This window comes from Trachurus trachurus (genome assembly GCF_905171665.1).
Source record: "Trachurus trachurus genome assembly, chromosome: 14".
Lineage (NCBI taxonomy): Eukaryota > Metazoa > Chordata > Actinopteri > Carangiformes > Carangidae > Trachurus > Trachurus trachurus.
In genome coordinates, this window is record NC_139903.1 from 10,903,464 (window position 1) to 10,921,485 (window position 18,022).

General features: G+C 43.9%; 1 protein-coding gene across 2 annotated transcripts in view; it reads right to left on the reverse strand.

Moving 5' to 3' along the window:
* abr (ABR activator of RhoGEF and GTPase) overlaps nucleotides 1–18,022 on the reverse strand; it is a 126,746-nt gene that overhangs the window by 62,275 nt on the left and 46,449 nt on the right. The window contains exons 3-6 of one of the 2 annotated variants that reach the window (XM_083986520.1): nucleotides 14,025–14,177; nucleotides 9,505–9,603; nucleotides 6,462–6,647; nucleotides 216–323 (exon numbers count right to left, since the gene is read on the reverse strand). In XM_083986520.1, coding sequence (XP_083842646.1) covers nucleotides 216–323; nucleotides 6,462–6,647; nucleotides 9,505–9,603; nucleotides 14,025–14,177 — 546 coding nt within the window. The remainder of the gene's footprint in view (nucleotides 1–215; nucleotides 324–6,461; nucleotides 6,648–9,504; nucleotides 9,604–14,024; nucleotides 14,178–18,022) is intronic. The other variant, XM_083986518.1, reaches the window with a different exon arrangement.

Sequence of the window (18,022 nt, forward strand, 5' to 3'; positions counted from 1 at the left end):
TCTCAGCAAGTATTTGTGACAGAGAGCAACAAAATCTTACGCAACAAACAGAAATGGCAACATCCCCAGCTGCCGACGTGTTTGTGGTAATTATACCAGTGACTAAAACAATGATCGTTCCCAAAGCATCACTGATTCTGCTGAATACTACAGTACACCCCTACTGTTCAGTCATGTTCTCCTCTTCATCATCATCTCATCATTCATGATCTTACCTCAGATATCTTCTGGAACTGGATGTTGGCTTGGCTGCATTTCTCTGCCGTCTCTAGCGCCACTTTGTAGTTGTCCACAAAGGCCTTGTACACGCCCAGCTGGCTGGCCTGGATCACATGAAAAGAGACAGAAGACATTAAGGACATTATACAAATATATATATATACCTTTATTTTACCTTGAAAGACCATTGAGGAGGAGTGCTCATGTACAATGGCGTCGAGAAAAATTTACAGCGACACAACAAAACACAAAACTATGTTAGATAAGAGAAAAGAAATAACAATAATATAATAATAATCTTATTTATATAGCGCCTTTCATACAAAAAGTGCATCTCGAGGTACTTTAAAGAAGACAACATCAAACAATTAAAAACAATATTAATCAAACAAATGATCAAAAGGTAATAAGACACAGTGATAAACAATAAATCAGTAGCAATCATACAAATAGAGAAATAAATAAAAGAAAATATTAGGAAGAAGACCTAACATTACATTAATTACATGACATAAATGTGCAGGAGAGAAGAGCAGGGGTGAGGGAAAGACGGAGGACCAGTCGTTTCTATTTGATCTTAAGTTATTTGATGGATGTGAACAACATGGAGTCACCTTCAATTAGCAGTTCCATACCGCAGCATGTCACACGACTGCATTGAAATTCATATAGAGCTCTGGTACTGTAGGCTGATTCGATTTAATTCCCATCGTACTTTTTAAGTGGATAGTTGAAAGAAGTGCTGCAACCTCCCCTTTGCTCTCTCGACATACACCCCCACATACACACACACAGAGTTACACACGTAGCACAGCATTGTCAGTGAACAAAAGCTAATCACATTCCCATGATGCCACTCCACTGGTGGCTCTGTGCAGTCCGCCTGATTGAAACTGAGTCACTTTCCCTTTTCTCTTCCCTTTGATTAACAGCCCCTCTCTGCAGCACTGTATGTGCATTGTAACACAAGCTGCAGACCAGCAGTGCATGAATATGCATCCTGCTACAGCTATGCTTGAATAGCTGGGCTGAAGAGCTGAATGCATCCTATTAAAGCAATGAAATTAGATTCAGCTGAATAGAGTGAATGGGTAAGACTTGTTACTTTTGTTCTTAAATCCCTCTCCTCCTTCAGTGTTTTTATTTTCTCTCCTTTCTACTTCCTCTCAGCGCTGGCCTCAAGAGAAGGAGCTGTGGAGGAATCATCCAGCCTCATGTGATATTTAAAAGATGTTATAGATCAAAGTGTTTTTTAGTAAGAATAGATGACAGAGGAAGTAAAACAGCTAACAGCTATTCTATCATAGAGTCGTCTTAGTTAACATGATTCAGCCACAAACGTTTAGCCAGAATGACTTAAATAGACAAGGGGTCAGACAAACAAGCGTCAAGCATCCGTTCATAACCTCATCATAACTGCTGACTTGAATATGTCAAACCAAAACCTTGGATGGAGGAGAGAAACCACTACGTGCAATCACTATATTTCCAAAGATAGACGTTTTTTGAGTTGGCAGCTCGACTGGAAAGTACAAAACCCAGCAGAATGACGTGATCACGGTCTTTCATCAGTCCATCATGCTGCTTGGACGAGCTGTGACCGGTATGAAACCCCTCCAGCTCCGTCCGTCACAGACACGATGCTCCAAACATAGAGCCTACAATAATCTGAACAACAAGATCTCAGGTCAAAGTGGTGGGTGGGAGAAACGACGACTAGAAACAGACTTTCTACATGAAAATGCCTGTCTGACATGTTGAATTATGTTTCAACTAATAATATCTTTTTCATACAGCTCTGACTGCAGCGTATAATACGTAGTCTGAGTTCTGCTTTGGATTTATTTTAGAGAATAGACCATCTGCTCTGTTATCACACAGTTTATATGGTTCCAAAAACACAGCAATGAAACGTTTAGGCAGAAGTTTGACTTCAGCAGGATGATAACCGAGCAGTTATGTAGCAGTATCTAGATATTGCTTGGTTGACTGCCGTCGCAGCACCAATACACTGGAGGTGCATCATTCTGTTATTTCCCCCCTCTCTCTCTTGGCGCCGCGCACATGCCCAGCGACTGCAGAGTATAATCAAAACAAAACGATTTCACTGCAATAAACACTCTCAAATGATGCAACGACTGGAATCTCAGCACTCGGCAGCATCATTTGGACATGAATCCAAATCTCGGGGTGAGATAATCTTCTCCCAAAGTGTGGTGAATGAAATTGCCCACGTTGAGATATCGCTTCAGCACAACTTTATAGTGAATAAAATACAATATCCCAGTGACAAGACTGAGCAGCAGGACAATAATGAACACAACTAAGAGTCTAGAGACACTCTAACATTTCTGTGAGGCTGTATCTGTGCACAGCAGTGCTAAATGCTCACAACTGAGCTGCGAATGTCATGAGCTTTACATTCACTCGGGCATAAACCAATGTATGGGACAAATTCAATTTTTGCCCTGATGATGGACTTAGATGAAATCATGTCAACCTCGTGCTGCTAAAGCTGAGGTCAGGGGATAACCAGAGTCAATCAGCTCTGTCCTCCGTGACTGAGTTTCCTGGCAGAGGTAAAGATGGGGAAGCAGTAATCCACTTACCCACAATAATACAGACATATAGATGGAGGCGTGTTCACAAATGAAATGTGTTTATTTATTTAAAATCCTCCTTAGAATGACTCCTCCTCCTCCTCCTCCTAGATTAAGCCCCTCTCACTTCATGTCTCCAGGGAACTTGTATAATTTGGTGCAGTCCTGGCCGCCGCAGGAGGCAGCTGAGCCCGTCTCTTGACTGAAAAAGGTGAGAAAAGTTGGAACTGGTGGCCGGCTTTTATCAATGTGTCTGTCTGCGCGCCTTTTGTAGCCCTGCCCCGCTGCTCGGCTCCAGCTTCCTCCTCCTCCATGCTGCTGACGCGGAGCAGTGGGGAGCAGAGGAGCTAATTACACTGCCATCTGTACCCTCGCACTGTCACTCTGACTAAATGTTTAGCTGCCACATGACACGCTCATGTACGCACATACACGCGGCGCAGATGGGAGCTGATGACTACACTAATAGGTGTCGCTTGGTGGTGTAACTCCTGGGGTCCCCGCGAAGGAGGAGGAGGAGGAGGAGGAGGAGGAGGAGGAGGAGGAGGGGCTTAGGAGGAAGGAGTTAAACCACTAAAAGAATCATATTTACACATGAGATCCCTGCTCATTCTTTCTGCTACTGAACATACGCTCTGTTGTGGATTGCTAATCAACCTCCAAGAGTTGCTGACACATTTTCGCCTCCGAATGTTTACTCGAATCTTTCATTAAGTCATTAAATCCTGATACCTACTGCTGATAGGTCAAAAACCCACTGCTGAATTTCCATAGGGACTCTCAAACATCCTCAATATATCTGTCTTGATGTATAACACTACACTGTTCATGCAGGGTTTATTGTGTGAAAACCTAAATAGATATTGTGGGTTAACATTGTTCTTGGTTATAATAAAGTGGAAGCCACCATTCGTTTATAGCAGGTCATTACTAAAAATAATAGAAATACTTGTCTGACTTACTGTCATCCGTCAAATGACAAGTGAAACTCTCTGTGAAACCAAGAGTGAAAGATGTCAACAAACAGAACACAGACATGCAAATCAGGTCCCTATATATTTGTAAAGCCAACAGGCTGCAAACCGTGACAAACAACAGGACACCTTTGTTTCATCCTGAAACAAGTGGTCGTCACCTGTTAAGTCCACGATAACGTCAGACCTACTGTTATGTTGTTCCACTTTTGGAAAGGATGTTTCTGTTTCTCTCCATCTTTAATCAGTCACAATGAAAACCCACATCCGGTTCTGAATTAAAACCCTGCCAGCCCCGCAGACTACACAAGCGCTGAATCACTGGCCAAACAGAGAAAGAGATGTTTTAGACAATTACTACTCTTTTTGAACCGACTAAAATAGACGCCAAAGTCGTAGTTGTGAGGTGTTGATTTGTCTGAGCTGGCATTGACATTTTACTCTCGTCCTCTGGTCAAAACAACAGTGTGCTCATGGCTTGGCAAACTGTGACAGGATCTCTCATAATGGGACATCTGATTCATTCACAGCTCATTTGCAAGAATAAATCACATCTTTTAGGCTGCAAAAAAATGGCGTCAACTAAATGCGGAACATATTAAATGACTTATTCAGAAATTCACCTTTATCTGCTCCTTTATCTTCACAGATAAGTTCTCTATTCTCCTTCTGTCCTTTAAAAATCATTTGACACTACACCTGTCCAGACGATTTCCGCTATAGTTTACACACACACACACTGCTGTAAAACAATGTGATAGAAAGTAATAACAAGTTATTTTTCTTTAAAAATCCAGCAACATAAAAATACATAAAGAGGAAATAACTGGCACAGTAACTTGGAAGAGAAGAGGATGTGAATGCACCATGTCAACAGCCTACACGAAGTGCTGCTCTGCATAATAAATAATCATTATTTTGATCTGTTTGTACGCTCTGTGGTATCCTGAGGCTCTCGGCTTATAGAGCGAAGCCCTGTTGCCGTCAGGTGGAGCTGGAGCCCCCTCCCCTCCCTCTACCACTGAATAGAGGGTGTTTGTTTTTCTGTCTAGTTTCCAGTCCAGGAAAATTATAAACCATAATATTCTGTTAGTGCCTGCCCACAGTGGGACGTTCTCAGGGTGAACTAACAGGACACAGTGTGCCAGGGTCTATTTGCCCTTATCACACCAGCCAAACTGCTGCTGACAACACCAGGGGAAACTCGACTTGGACACAGAAATTAACATTTTTTTACTGACCATTGCCTTTTGATTTACACACTAAAATGAAACAAGCTCATAAAATGTATAATATAATATAATGTAATGTAATGTAATGTAATATAATATAGAATTTCTGCCTGAAATGTATTTTTTCAGCTTCTTATATCAGTTAAAGTCTCTGTTACACCACGTTGCATCAGCTTGTCTGCAGCATGTCAAACTAACATACACACTGTACAGTATATGCACATGCTCTTAGAGGACATTAAGCGCTAAGAGGGCTGTTCAAATTACTTCATCCTCTCTGCAAAGCTGATAGCTGTAATGACCCGACATACAGTAGAGGGAGGACTCACGTTAAGACGCCTTTACACAGACACATCCACACACCACAATGATGCTCTTACATTATGTATTAAGACTCCGTTAAAGGAGTATAATCTGGTGCAAATAGGATGGGTGCAACATTTCTGCTAATGCACTGTACAAAGGGGCACAACACTCAGATGTTACCATACATAACCTTCGGGGAATTTGTATTTATTTCCTGGAGAATAACTTTAACTGTAATGCTAAGAACGGCCTCTCTAACCCTGACCCTGGCTGTTGACCCAAAAAAAAATTTGCACTTTTATAATGGCGTGACTTTTGTCCCAAATTGGTCAAACCACTTCCAATTATCCCCTGATCTTTAGTCTGACATTTGCCCCCAGCACACACACTCCCATTTAGAAAGGTGACTCGGCAAGAAGACAATTCCTCTTTCACAGTAAACCTACACTGCATTCACCCTGCAAACGATGGAGATGAGAAAGTCTGTGCAATGACATTAATCATTTAAATGAAGAGATAGTTGCGTCAGATATAGCTCACAGCTAATTTCCATCTGCAGTCCCAACATAAAAATATATAAAATATATAAAAAATACACAGAACACACAGACCACAAACTGCTATACAAGGGAAAGCCTGACACATAGAAAAGACAAAGTCAAGTGCAATGCAATTGAGAAACCCTAACCCTATCCTGTATGGTCAATGGAAAGAAAAGCTAATTCATACATGACACAAAATAAGAAAAACATTTTAAAATTCCCAAGTTCCTATTTCAAAAGATTTTAAAATAATTCCATAGATTAAATGCATTAAGAGGTACTAAGATACATTTTTAAGAGACTAACTGAGTAACAAGTGCCCAGCTTTTAAGAGTGCAGGCAACTTTGGTTATCCAGTAGCCATTGTTTTAAATTATAAGAGAAATTTAAAAAGTTTATTCTGCTTTTCAGGGTTTCAGGCAGCTTGTTCCATTCTTTGATGTCTGTCCATGAAAAGGCAAATGAGGAGTGTTGCATGGGAATAATGCAATCACCCCTGGAAACCGATCTTGAGGCTCTTGTTGTCAACTCGGAACGGAGCTTTACAAAGAAGATCCATACACTGATTTTTGGGCTCATCAGACTCACCAGCTTCTGGAACAAATGTCCCACGGTGACCTTCTCGTCCCACTGCTGGATGTTGGGTAAGAGAGCGTCGTAGAACTCCTTGTGGATCTCAAAGATGTCCTGGATTTTGTAGAAGATGGTCTCTACCTGCTGTATGGTCAGCACGGGCTGGGAGGTTGTGGCTGTGGCTTTCAGCGGACGCATGGGCTGGGAAATCAGAGACGGAGAGAGAGAGAGTCAGCTGAGGACAACAACTCATCTAATGAGGAGGCAGCTGAGGACCGACCAAAGGTTAAATAAAACATTTCAAGAACTGGGAAGTAAGGCATCACCCCTAAAGTTAGTTAATGTTCCTTCAATTTCATGCTGCTGTTCCCCCCTTCCCTTCCCTTCCCTTCCCATGTTCATACAGCATTTTACCTTGTCATAAATTTATTCTAAACACTAATCTAATTTCAGGGCAGGCTGCGAGCACAATCTCGCGAAGTTAATTGGCCAATCAGTGGCCTAATTGGGTTAGTGCTTGGAAAAAAAAAGTTTCTGAACTGGCGATATATCTCACAGTGATAAGCATGTAATCTTAGCTTCCCTGCTCTGCTATTGGGTGACCCTCTTCTCCACCGGGCTGTGTCTGACCAGTCAGATGGCACGACAGCTCAGCTAATCATAGATTTGTGTGTGGAGTGGAGTGAGCATAGTGGTGGTGGAGCTGGAGGGGGGTGTGGGAGGTGATGGCGGTGCTGGATTACAGTGAAGACGTAAAGGCTTTCACGTCATGGAAGCAAAAGTTCTGCAGGGACGATGATGATGATGAGTCAGTCTCCCACTGATTGCAGGGGTTGTATGACGGCTAATCAGACAAGCTGGCTCATGTAGAAGCACCGACAACGACTGAAGAGACACTGCAGACGCCCCCAACGTGGTCTATATGTGATGACAAGGAAGCCGGATGAAAAGCCCTGATCAGGTTTGACTAATGTGTTGGAGACAGTTGAATGGATTTGCAGAGGAGAGGAGAGGAGAGGAGAGGAGAGGAGAGGAGAGGAGAGGAGAGGAGAGGAGAGGAGAGGAGAGGAGAGGAGAGGAGAGGAGAGGAGAGGAGAGGAGAGGAGAGGAAAGTGGAGGAGAGGAGAGGAGAGGAGAGGAGAGGAGAGGAGAGGAGAGGAGAGGAGAGGAGAGGAGAGGAGAGGAAAGTGGAGGAGAGGAGAGGAGAGGAGAGGAGAGGAGAGGAGAGGAGAGGAGAGGAGAGGAGAGGAGAGGAGAGGAGAGGAGAGGAAAGTGGAGGAGAGAGGAGAGGAGAGGAGAGGAGAGGAGAGGAGAGGAGAGGAGAGGAGAGGAGAGGAGAGGAGAGGAGAGGAGAGGAGAGGAGAGGAGAGGAGAGGAGGAGAGGAGGAGATGAGAAGAGAGGGGAGGAGAGGAGAGGAGAGGAGAGGAGAGGAGAGAGGAGAGGAGAGGAGAGGAGAGGAGAGGAGAGGAGAGGAGAGGAGAGGAGAGGAGAGGAGAGGAGAGGAGAGGGGGAGAGGAGGAGATGAGAAGAGAGGGGAGGAGAGGAGAGGAGAGGAGAGGAGAGGAGAGGAGAGGAGAGGAGAGGAGAGGAGAGGAGAGGAGAGGAGAGGAGAGGAGAGGGGGAGAGGAGGAGATGAGAAGAGAGGGGAGGAGAGGAGAGGAGAGGAGAGGAGAGGAGAGGAGAGGAGAGGAGAGGAGAGGAGAGGAGAGGAGAGGAGAGGAGAGGAGAGGAGAGGAGAGGAGAGGGGGAGAGGAGGAGATGAGAAGAGAGGGGAGGAGAGGAGAGGAGAGGAGAGGAGAGGAGAGGAGAGGAGAGGAGAGGAGAGGAGAGGAGAGGAGAGGAGAGGAGAGGAGAGGAGAGGAGAGGAGAGGAGAGGAGAGAAGAGGAGAGGAGAGGAGAGGAGAGGAGAGGAGAGGAGAGGAGAGGGGGAGAGGAGGAGATGAGAAGAGAGGGGAGGAGAGGAGAGGAGAGGAGAGGAGAGGAGAGGAGAGGAGAGGAGAGGAGAGGAGAGGAGAGGAGAGGAGAGGAGAGTGGAGGACAGAGGAGAGGAGAGGAAAGTGGAGGACAGTGAAGGAGAAGAGCATGATCAGCGTCTTGTTAAAGCAGTTTTAAAAGCAGGTTATGAAGGTTCAATTTAAACCACAGTGTAAAAGTGGGTCACAGAAACACAGCGTGGTGGTTTTGAAGCGCCTGGCCGATGTGTTTCTGTTTCGCTTACAGACTGTTTATTACTCCTATCAGACTGCAATTTGCCATTTTACCGAATGAAACAGCCTGCGACTGTCAGATATCATCAGCCTTTCTAGATTAGGTCAAATCCACCGCCATAACCTTTAACAACTGAAGATGACATTTAGGATTACCACAACACATTAGCTGCTGGTGTCTATTGCTTATGAATCCTTCTGTCTTGACTTTAATTTAGTAGATTAAATTAAAAACCTGCACGATATTTGTTTAAACAGTGCAACAAATCAAAAACTAAGTGTGATCACAGTTTGTGCTTCAGACATTCTGTCATTGTCCGAGGAACAGGAACAAAGTCTTTATTGGCTGGATTGTAAAAGACTTATATGTCGTCAGCAGGGACTGAACGAGAAGGAACTGAAAGACAGAGCAGATTTCTGCTGGCATTAATGCAGCCTTTTGTTTATGCCATCAACTGGATCCTTTTTGTGGAGGTTTTTCTAATCACAACTGGTGTGTGACTAAACACTTTTCACGGCTGGTTGATGCTGCGTTCGATATCAAACGGTCTACATGTGGGGCAGAGTGCAGTACAAGCGGCTGACAGCGACAGGATATGACATAGGGCCTGAACCATGGGGACGTTCGCTCAGTCATAGTTTCAGGAAGCTGCAGTGACTGTGGTCCTGTTTTCAGTACGACCATTAACTGCAAGTGGTGCTTGGTAGTTCAGAAGGGCCTCGACCAACAGCACAGCAACGCAACACACATGCTGTGAGAGGAGTCAAGACACTTTGATCCAAAAAACTGGTATTAGTCCAAAGGGGTCAAATGTATTGTGCAGTGAGTGTGTGTGTGTGTGTGTCTCACCAGTAGCAGGGCCTCCAGCTGGTTAATGTAGATCTCCTCGCTGGCTAAGAAACCAGACAGCACCAGTTTCTTCATCTCCAGCCCTTTCTCGATGTCTCCCTGCAAGATAAAACAGGCCCGACTGTTATTATCATACATACAGTTACACACATACACACCAGAAATCCTTTTCTGACGTTATTTGTACCCAGATTTGTATTTTTAACCACTGCCACACAGCACTACCATGATGACTCAAGCTCATTTCCTGCTCCATCCCACTCTGATTACTACATCAGGTAAACATAATATTAATATACACACATCCAGAGAGCAGAGGAATGAGCAGCAGCTGTGTGCACTGGGAGGCTTTGCTCATCTAAGATCTAAATGGCTTGTTTCCTCTGTGGCAAGTCTTACACCAAGTGCTCTCAGGCAGTTATTTATTTTCATTTTCTGACTTCAATATCAGGAAATCCACCACCCTAATCGTGTTAGAGAAACAAGAGGGCACAAAACAAGTTACTAGTTGTTTGATGCTTGTGCTGAGGGGAAAACTAGTTATGAAAAGAGTAAAGGCAAGGGATAAAACCACAAAATGATCTTGTTGTTGTATATTCTACATTGTCACACGCAGAATTCATCAAGAGAGACTAAGCGTCGACCACAGCTTTGGGAATTTCATCCTCATCTACAGGCCGCACATTCACCTAGTCTCTGTGTAATCATGGACAGCAGAGCTCATCTATCTCACATGAAGACAAACGTGGGTTATAAAGCACTTCAAACATTGTAGTTCTCACAAAGACAGCTGATATAAATCAAGTGTAGGCAGTAGGCACTTCAGGAAAGAGGAGCACAAACTCAAAATGAGAACCCGCTGTTGATCAGGTCAAGGGAACGAGAATTTGCACAAGTTGTTTGCGTTAAGATCTGTTGATGATCGAAGAAGCTAATTTCATAGTATCCCTTAGTTTGCACGTACTACACACATATCTACAGATGTGTGTGTAGATATGTGTGTGAGTGGGAGTCAAACTGTGGGATTCTCCAGTGATAAAAAAAACACGTTCAACTTCTTCAATTTAAAATCGAATGAACAGAGACCGAAACATTAGACGTTGTGAACTTCAGCTGGTGTTGATGTTTCATTTTCACATAGTTTCTTTAAATGTTACTGACAGTGTTAGCGGGTCATCTATAGTAGAGCCAGGGTTCCTACACATTTGAAATTTCCAAATTCCATACTTTTTCCAGACCCTAATTAAAAAAAAATTCAAATAATTTGTGATATTTGAGTAAATAGTTGTGCATTATATAAAAAAAATCATGCAATTAATCATTTGTTTTCGTTATTCTGAATGTGTATGCCATTATGTCACCAAATAATTTCCAGGAGATTGTAGCTAGGTAGAATAGCGCATACAAAATAATTAACCCAAATAACTTCAGATAAGACCAAACCCAGATAAGTATTAAGATAAATATATTTCCATACAATGGTTTCCATTTTCCATACTTTTCCAGACCTGGAAATGTATAAAATCAAATTCCATACTTTTCCATACTTTCCATACTTGCGTAGGAACCCTGTAGAGCAGCATCTAAATTACAACAGTGTTTACGGGGTCGTTTTTACTCAGACTGGAGCAAAAAAAAGGCGGCAGCTCTGTAAACCGAATTTATGTTAATGAGCGAGGTCAAAGGAGAACAGTCAGAGCGGTTGGAGTTGACAGGGCGTCTGCAGACACTCAGGTTGGTTGAGACGATCTTTACAACTGTGGTGAGCAGAACAGCATCAGAGCAAACCACACGTCTAACCCTCTCAAGTTGATGAGCTGCAGCAGCTGAGGATCACGCCAGGGTCCACTCCTCCTGACAGCCAGGAGGAGCAACAGAACAGATACTATACAGTACAAGGCTGCAGCGGTGGACAGTATACACAGGTTCGCCATCACCGGACAGCTGAAGACAGTCAGAGAAAACAAAAAAGTGCAGGAAAAAAAATGCAGCCTGTTCTGATGAATTTCTGTAGAAGTAGCAGATGGTTGGACCAGACTCTGGCATCAACAGCCGAATTCACGGACCCAGCGTTAAATGTGTCAACGGTCCAGACCGCTGTTGGTGGTGTGATGAGGAGGGGGGGGGGGGGGGTCTTCTTGACACACTTGACACCAGTCGATCATGGTTTGAAAGCCGCAGCTTGTCTGGATACTATACAAATGATCGTGTGAAACCTTTTGGGGTGTGGTGCAACAGGGTTTGGTGACGTGAATGTGCAGCTCATGTGATGCAATCATGTTAACGTGTATCAGCAGCTCAGATTAGTTACTGTAGTATCACCGGTGCATTTACAGTAAAGCAATGATACATTAAACACCATGGGTGATACAGTGTTAATAGATTCAGCTCCCATCTATTTCATAAAGCCTGTTACAGTAAAACATGTGGTATCTAAACCAGAAAAAGGCAACAGAGGAGACAGTCGCTCTCGCTGCTGGAAAGACGCGTTCACAGCCAAACAGCAATAAAATTGGGTGTCTTAGTCCAATTAACATCAAAGTGTGTCACATATGTACTTTAAGGAAGGCCAAAGAACAGCCAAGGGAGCAGAGCGGAAGATTAATTATTAACACAGCCAGATCCTCGCAATGATATCAGCACTCCAGCTCTGATAAGACAAGGAAGGAGCCATGACCTCATCGTTTTAACCCAATCAAGACTGACATCCACCTTCTGACGCTAATATTATTCCTCAGAACTGGGAACTCGCTACATGACAAGGCTGTACAGTATAGTGCATGATACATACTTAAAAATGACTGGACTCACTGGAAAAAACTGTAGATTCGCCAGAAACGATGAGTTTTCTCACAACTATTTTTATAAAAGCAAATAGCCGAGTATAGCCGAAGTATAAAACAGGCCAATTCTGTCAGCGTTTAAAATAAATTCAAAGGAGAACCAAGATTTATTTCTTTATTAACCAGTTCCTTTTATTTATTTATTTATTCTTTTTTACATATTTTCTTTGGTATCGTCATCTTTGCACATATGTAAGTTATACTTATTAGAATAGATGTAAGCTGACATATAATCCATTTTCCCCATTATTACAGGAGTTCACCAACTGTCACAGTATCTATTCCGTTTGCTTTTGTTGGAGTTCAGTCTGTTGTGTTACAGCCTTGTTGCTGCATGGTCGTTAACAATATCCTTAATCAATATTTGCCTTGCTCTGAAAAATGAGCTGCTGTAAAGACGAGCCGTCAACACCGTCATCAAAGATGTTACGTAACGCTCGTATCACCTCCGGCCAGTGTGACCGCTGCAGCCTGGCAGTTCCTAAGTATATGGAAGCCGCCTCAACCTGCTCATAAGCTGGTATTCCTTCAAGAATACGAAAGGTAATTCTTCTTATGACGAGCACTAGAAACTAGTGATGAGTCACTTTCTTGAAAACTCTTTGATATGCAAGTACGACTGCAGTGCTCACCACTTATTTTAAGCACCACAAACCAGATGCATGGCCACATCTTCAGACTCCCCCCCCCCCCCCCCCCCTCCCTTCTATTAAATGCCATTGTGCTCTTAAAACAAAACAAAAAAAACAGCTGAACTTCGCACAAGGTTGTGAGGATTTTATGGTCACAGATAAGATGCCAGATGCATGTGCTGTAGTTTGTCCTGAAATGCAAAGTAAACACGCACAGCTCAAAAGGCAGTGCATGTTTGTTGGTGACGTGTTAAGTTTAGTCCTTCAGTGACAAGATGAAGAAGAAAAAAAAAAAAAAAAAACAGGACAGGAAGGAGAGGGAAAAACTATTTTTTCCAACAGCAGCAGTATTTTTCCCTCCGCTGTACAAAGAGCTACTGTGTGGCAGGAGGGAAGAAGAAGGACGAAGGAGAAAGACACGATGGCTGAGAGGATTTTTCCAACCTGCTCCTGTGCACTGAGTAACCTCAGTCCAGAGGAAAGCGTTTCATACAGAACTATGCGTGCCCTTCTATTGTGCCCTCTGCTCTTATTGTGTGTGATAAGAGAGCTGATATCAGGAGCGACACAGCAGCAGCTCTGCTCTCTGTCAACTTATCTACACACATGGCGCCTCTTAATATGAAGAAGTTACCATGAGAAACAGAAAGCAGCGGTCCTAAAACAGCAGCAGAGCGAGACATGTGCTACAGTGTATAGCTGCCTCATCAGGCCACGCTGAGACACCCAATGGCTGTGACTGACTCACACACACACACACACACACACACACACACACACACACACACACACACACTTGCAGCACAGATGGCTCCTCGGCACACGTAGCAGCACATGACGCCACATCATGCCAACACACCAATAACACTTTCCACTTTGCTATATTTACTCAAGGTTTTTCGAGCCTGGTCACCGTGTTGGAGTCGTTAAAGTGTGTGTATATGTGTGTGTGTGTGTGTGTGTGTGTGTGTGTGTGTGTGTGTGTGTGTGTGTGTGTGTGTGTTTCCCCTGCATCCAGCTTCCCGGCTGCATGCTGCTGTCTCACCTTGAACTGTGTGTGTAGCGGAGTGATGGGATCCAGCTCCCCATCTCCATAATCAAACACCTCCTCCTCCTCCTCCTCCTCCAGCACCCTGTCCAAGTAGCACAGCACCTCCTCCTCTTCCTCCTCCATGACTCTTCCCTTCTCTCCTTCTCTCTCTTTCTTTCTTTCCTCCTTTCACCTCCTCCTCTCTCCTCTTTCTGCCCGTGATTCCCCCTCTCTCTCTCTCTCTCTCTCTTCAGGGCCTGCCTGGACACATCAGTGTTTTCCCTTCAGAGCAAAGCCGTCTGGACGCCGAGAGAGAGAAAGAGAGTGGACCCCGCCTACACAACCCCACCCCCTTCCTCCTCTGCCGGGCTTCCTGGTGTGTGTCTGCTGTGTGTATGTGTGTTTATGTGCATGTGTGTGTGTGTGTGTGTGTTGTTCCACCTCGGTCGATGAGGTCTGCCCCCTCCGTGTAGAGCCGCCCCTCCCCTCACAACAAACGCTATCCAGCCACTTCCTTGATGGCTACATTGACCGTTTCTTTCCGTGCTTCACTCAGAGAGTCAACCCTGCTTCATTCTCTTTATTTCTTTCTTCCGTTTTCTTGAGGCAAAAAAGCCACTTCCTCATCGCACACGCACACACACACAATCTGTCTTCTTTCTCACATCACTGACTGTTACAGAGTTCATCTCTGTCTCCTCCTCTCTGGCTATTGTGTCTTTATTGATCTGCTGAGAGCCCTGGATGTTGAGCTGAGACCAGCTAATGTGCTGCTGCTGCTGCTGCTGCGGCTGATTCTAATTACAGGTCGCACAGTTCACCAGGCTTACAGCGGTTTCACGCAGACCGAACATGGGGTTAAAATACAAAACAGTGTTTGTGTGCATCAAGCCCGGCCGTTGGGAAAGTCACTGACACTGGGTGCTGGGAATAAAACGAAAATGAAAATGTGGACAAATCAGAGTCAAGATGATTTAATGTGTGACACTTTGCTTGTGAATGAGTCCAATTCACTACGCTCAATCTCTCACCCTGCTTCTGACCCTGAGATGCCATATCACAGGAAGTGACACCCAGACCCACTCTATGAGCTTCCACCCTCCTCCCTTCATCTGTTACTTTGACACTCTGGTTAAAGACTTCAGTTCCTCTCAATGTCCCAAACCTCTTTTTTTTTTTGCTAAATCAGGGCTGGTCCTTCAGGTTGTTAACCATCTTGGCGACAATATGTAGGTCAAACTTCTTTTACAGGCCAAGGACTTGGAAGAGAGTTGGGGAAAATAAATTTTGCTTGTGGCTTGTATTTCTGGGTCACCACCACTATTAGTAATTAATATGGGCAGAGAAAAGATCAAATAAGAAGAGAGTGAATTAAAAAAAAACCACAAAAACCATAAAACAAGCCATGTCAATTTAATTTAAATAAACCAAAACAGGGTGTTCCCTCACACAACACCCTCTGTTTAAATAATAAAACTGTTAAATGAAGGGTGATGGGCAAAAGAAGGTAACAAGGGAGGTATACAAGCTTTTACAGGCTCCTCATGCTGAATGTATGGATGTATGTATTTTAGCATGAAGGTGTCAGCGTTGGTGTTCTCGTGCCAGAAGATGGAGGAGCCGTGCAAACTCAGCGGAAAGAAAAGGGCGACTTAACACGGTGGTGACGTGAGGAGAGGGCAACTTCAAGAGGCAGCATCTGACATTAAATCTCCACAAACACTCTCGTCCAGCATCAAACCAGCGGGCACTATGGACATGTCTGATTCAATCTGCTACCTAAAGTGAAGGGGACATTTAAAAGACAGAGTGGCCGGACTTATACAGAATACACAACCAGAGCGATAAATCTAGATCATTCGGTGTTACACTTCACCAAACATCATGCGTATCAACAGACTCTTTAGGTGAAAACATTAAACTGTTGAAGACCTTGATGAAAACCCTGCACGTTTTAATCATCAATATACTGAGCTGAGTGAACAGTCTAAAAGTGTCCAAAGTTTCTCCCAATTTATCTAATTCTTCAGAGAAACCTGAGGATCCTCAGCTCACTGTACTTGAAAGCGATTGAGCCGCTGCACGTCTTTGTAGCTGCGATGAAAATATCATTAAAGGACGGTGGATTCCTGTGATCTAGCCTCCAGCAACAGGTCTTCAACTATTCCTTTCAAATAGTTTTCAACATGTGCAAGTGTCTTGTTGGGTCTGTTGTTACCCAAACGTGCCACTAGATGGAGACACATTTTCACTGACAGAAGCTCAGTCTGTCAGTCAATAACATTGAAAGGAGGAAAAAACAGATACAGGAGGTCGATTTAATAGGCACAAAGAGGCAGGTGGACAGTGAAGACAAAAAGAGTCAATTTTAGGATGGAAAACGTGACGTGAGACATTTAATCAAAATGGAGAGTCTGTTCACACAAAGAATCTTTAGTTTTTTTTTGTGTGAGAAGACGTAAATCACATAACAAAGGTCTGATCCACCCACTCGTGACTGCTGTTGTTTTCATTCAGTCTTTTTTTTTATGCCACACGTCAAAGCTGCTGTGATGTGCGAAGTGCAAGTGCCGGAGGAGCCATTCACAGTGTCAGACTCACAAGTGGTCACGCAGGATGTACATTCACAGTCGCACACACACACAAGCACACATACACAGCTGCGAGGCATGAAAAGAGCACTCCTAACCTCTGACCTACTGATACTGTATGAAGGATGTGGTGAGTACATGGCAGGACCACAGACGCTAAATGAAACACTTTGATTGTATTCATAGGTGCTTTCTATAAAAAATTAGAAGAAATAGACAGTAACCTAAAATATATACCGTACTGTGTATTTCCACCAGCAAACACTGATTGACAGACACAATATCATCAGCACTGTTAGAAAAAAAGACGACCTTGCGTATAAACACTAAACCTTAAACATAATTCTCCATTCTCAAACACGATGGCAGATTGGCTGCTGGTGGCATCAAACCCCATCTAGGTCAGTGGTCATTTCCTGCTGCTGTGAAAGCGACACCTGCAGTGCGCCGGCTGCCTGCAGGCCGTCCAGCTGTTGTGGCTAATCGTTAACAATTACACCGGGTCAGGATGGAACCGGTGGCTAACTTCAGGAGAAAAACCATCAGCAGCCCAGAAAGACTGAGAGACTGTCAACACAGAGTCGTCAAGGAGACAGAGCCCGGAGTCAAAGCATCCCAAGTGAAGCTGCTGAAGCCACTAACACAGAGAAACACTAACTGATAATAGTAATACCAGGGCCGTTGCTAGGAATTCTGGGCCCCCTTAAAGAATACTAAAGTGGGCCCCTACCCCCTAACTTTTCCAGTTTTTTTTCTTAGACTACGTATGTATTATCATTTTTTATTTAGCCTAATATGTTTTGATGCTAATACAGCATTACTATGAGTATTAGTTAGAGTTGTATGCAGAATAAATCAGTCATACAAAGATTAGACTACTGGGGTTTTTTGTGGGCCCCACTGGGTGCTGGGCCCCTAGAATTATCATCACCTTTCTCCCCTATACAACGGCCCTGAGTAATACATTGAAACCTGATTCATCATTATTTATAATATATATAAATGGTGCTTTTAGAAAAAATGCCAATGCCTGTTTGAATGCTATCTTTTCGAACACAACATTTCATGTGCTGGCTGCACTTGAAAGCGTCATGAGGAAGAGTCCTCAAAATAGCCGCTGTTCACATTTGCATCATCATGCACAGATACTGTTTCACTGTCCAAAGCATAAATAAAAGGAAAGAGGTGACCCAGCAGTGACAGAAGCGGGCACGCCGACGCTTTAATGCCATAATAAATTAAACTTAAATCAATAGTTCCCTGTGATGTTTGGGATCGATCTAACAACTCAGGGACTGCTGAGGGAAAAGGTCGTGTTTGATGGACTAATCCACAAAAACCACCAGGATCTTTGAATACTGTGCTGAGGGAGGAAACGGGCCCGGAGGCGTGCTGCACCTGTGAGCACTGATCAGTCATCTA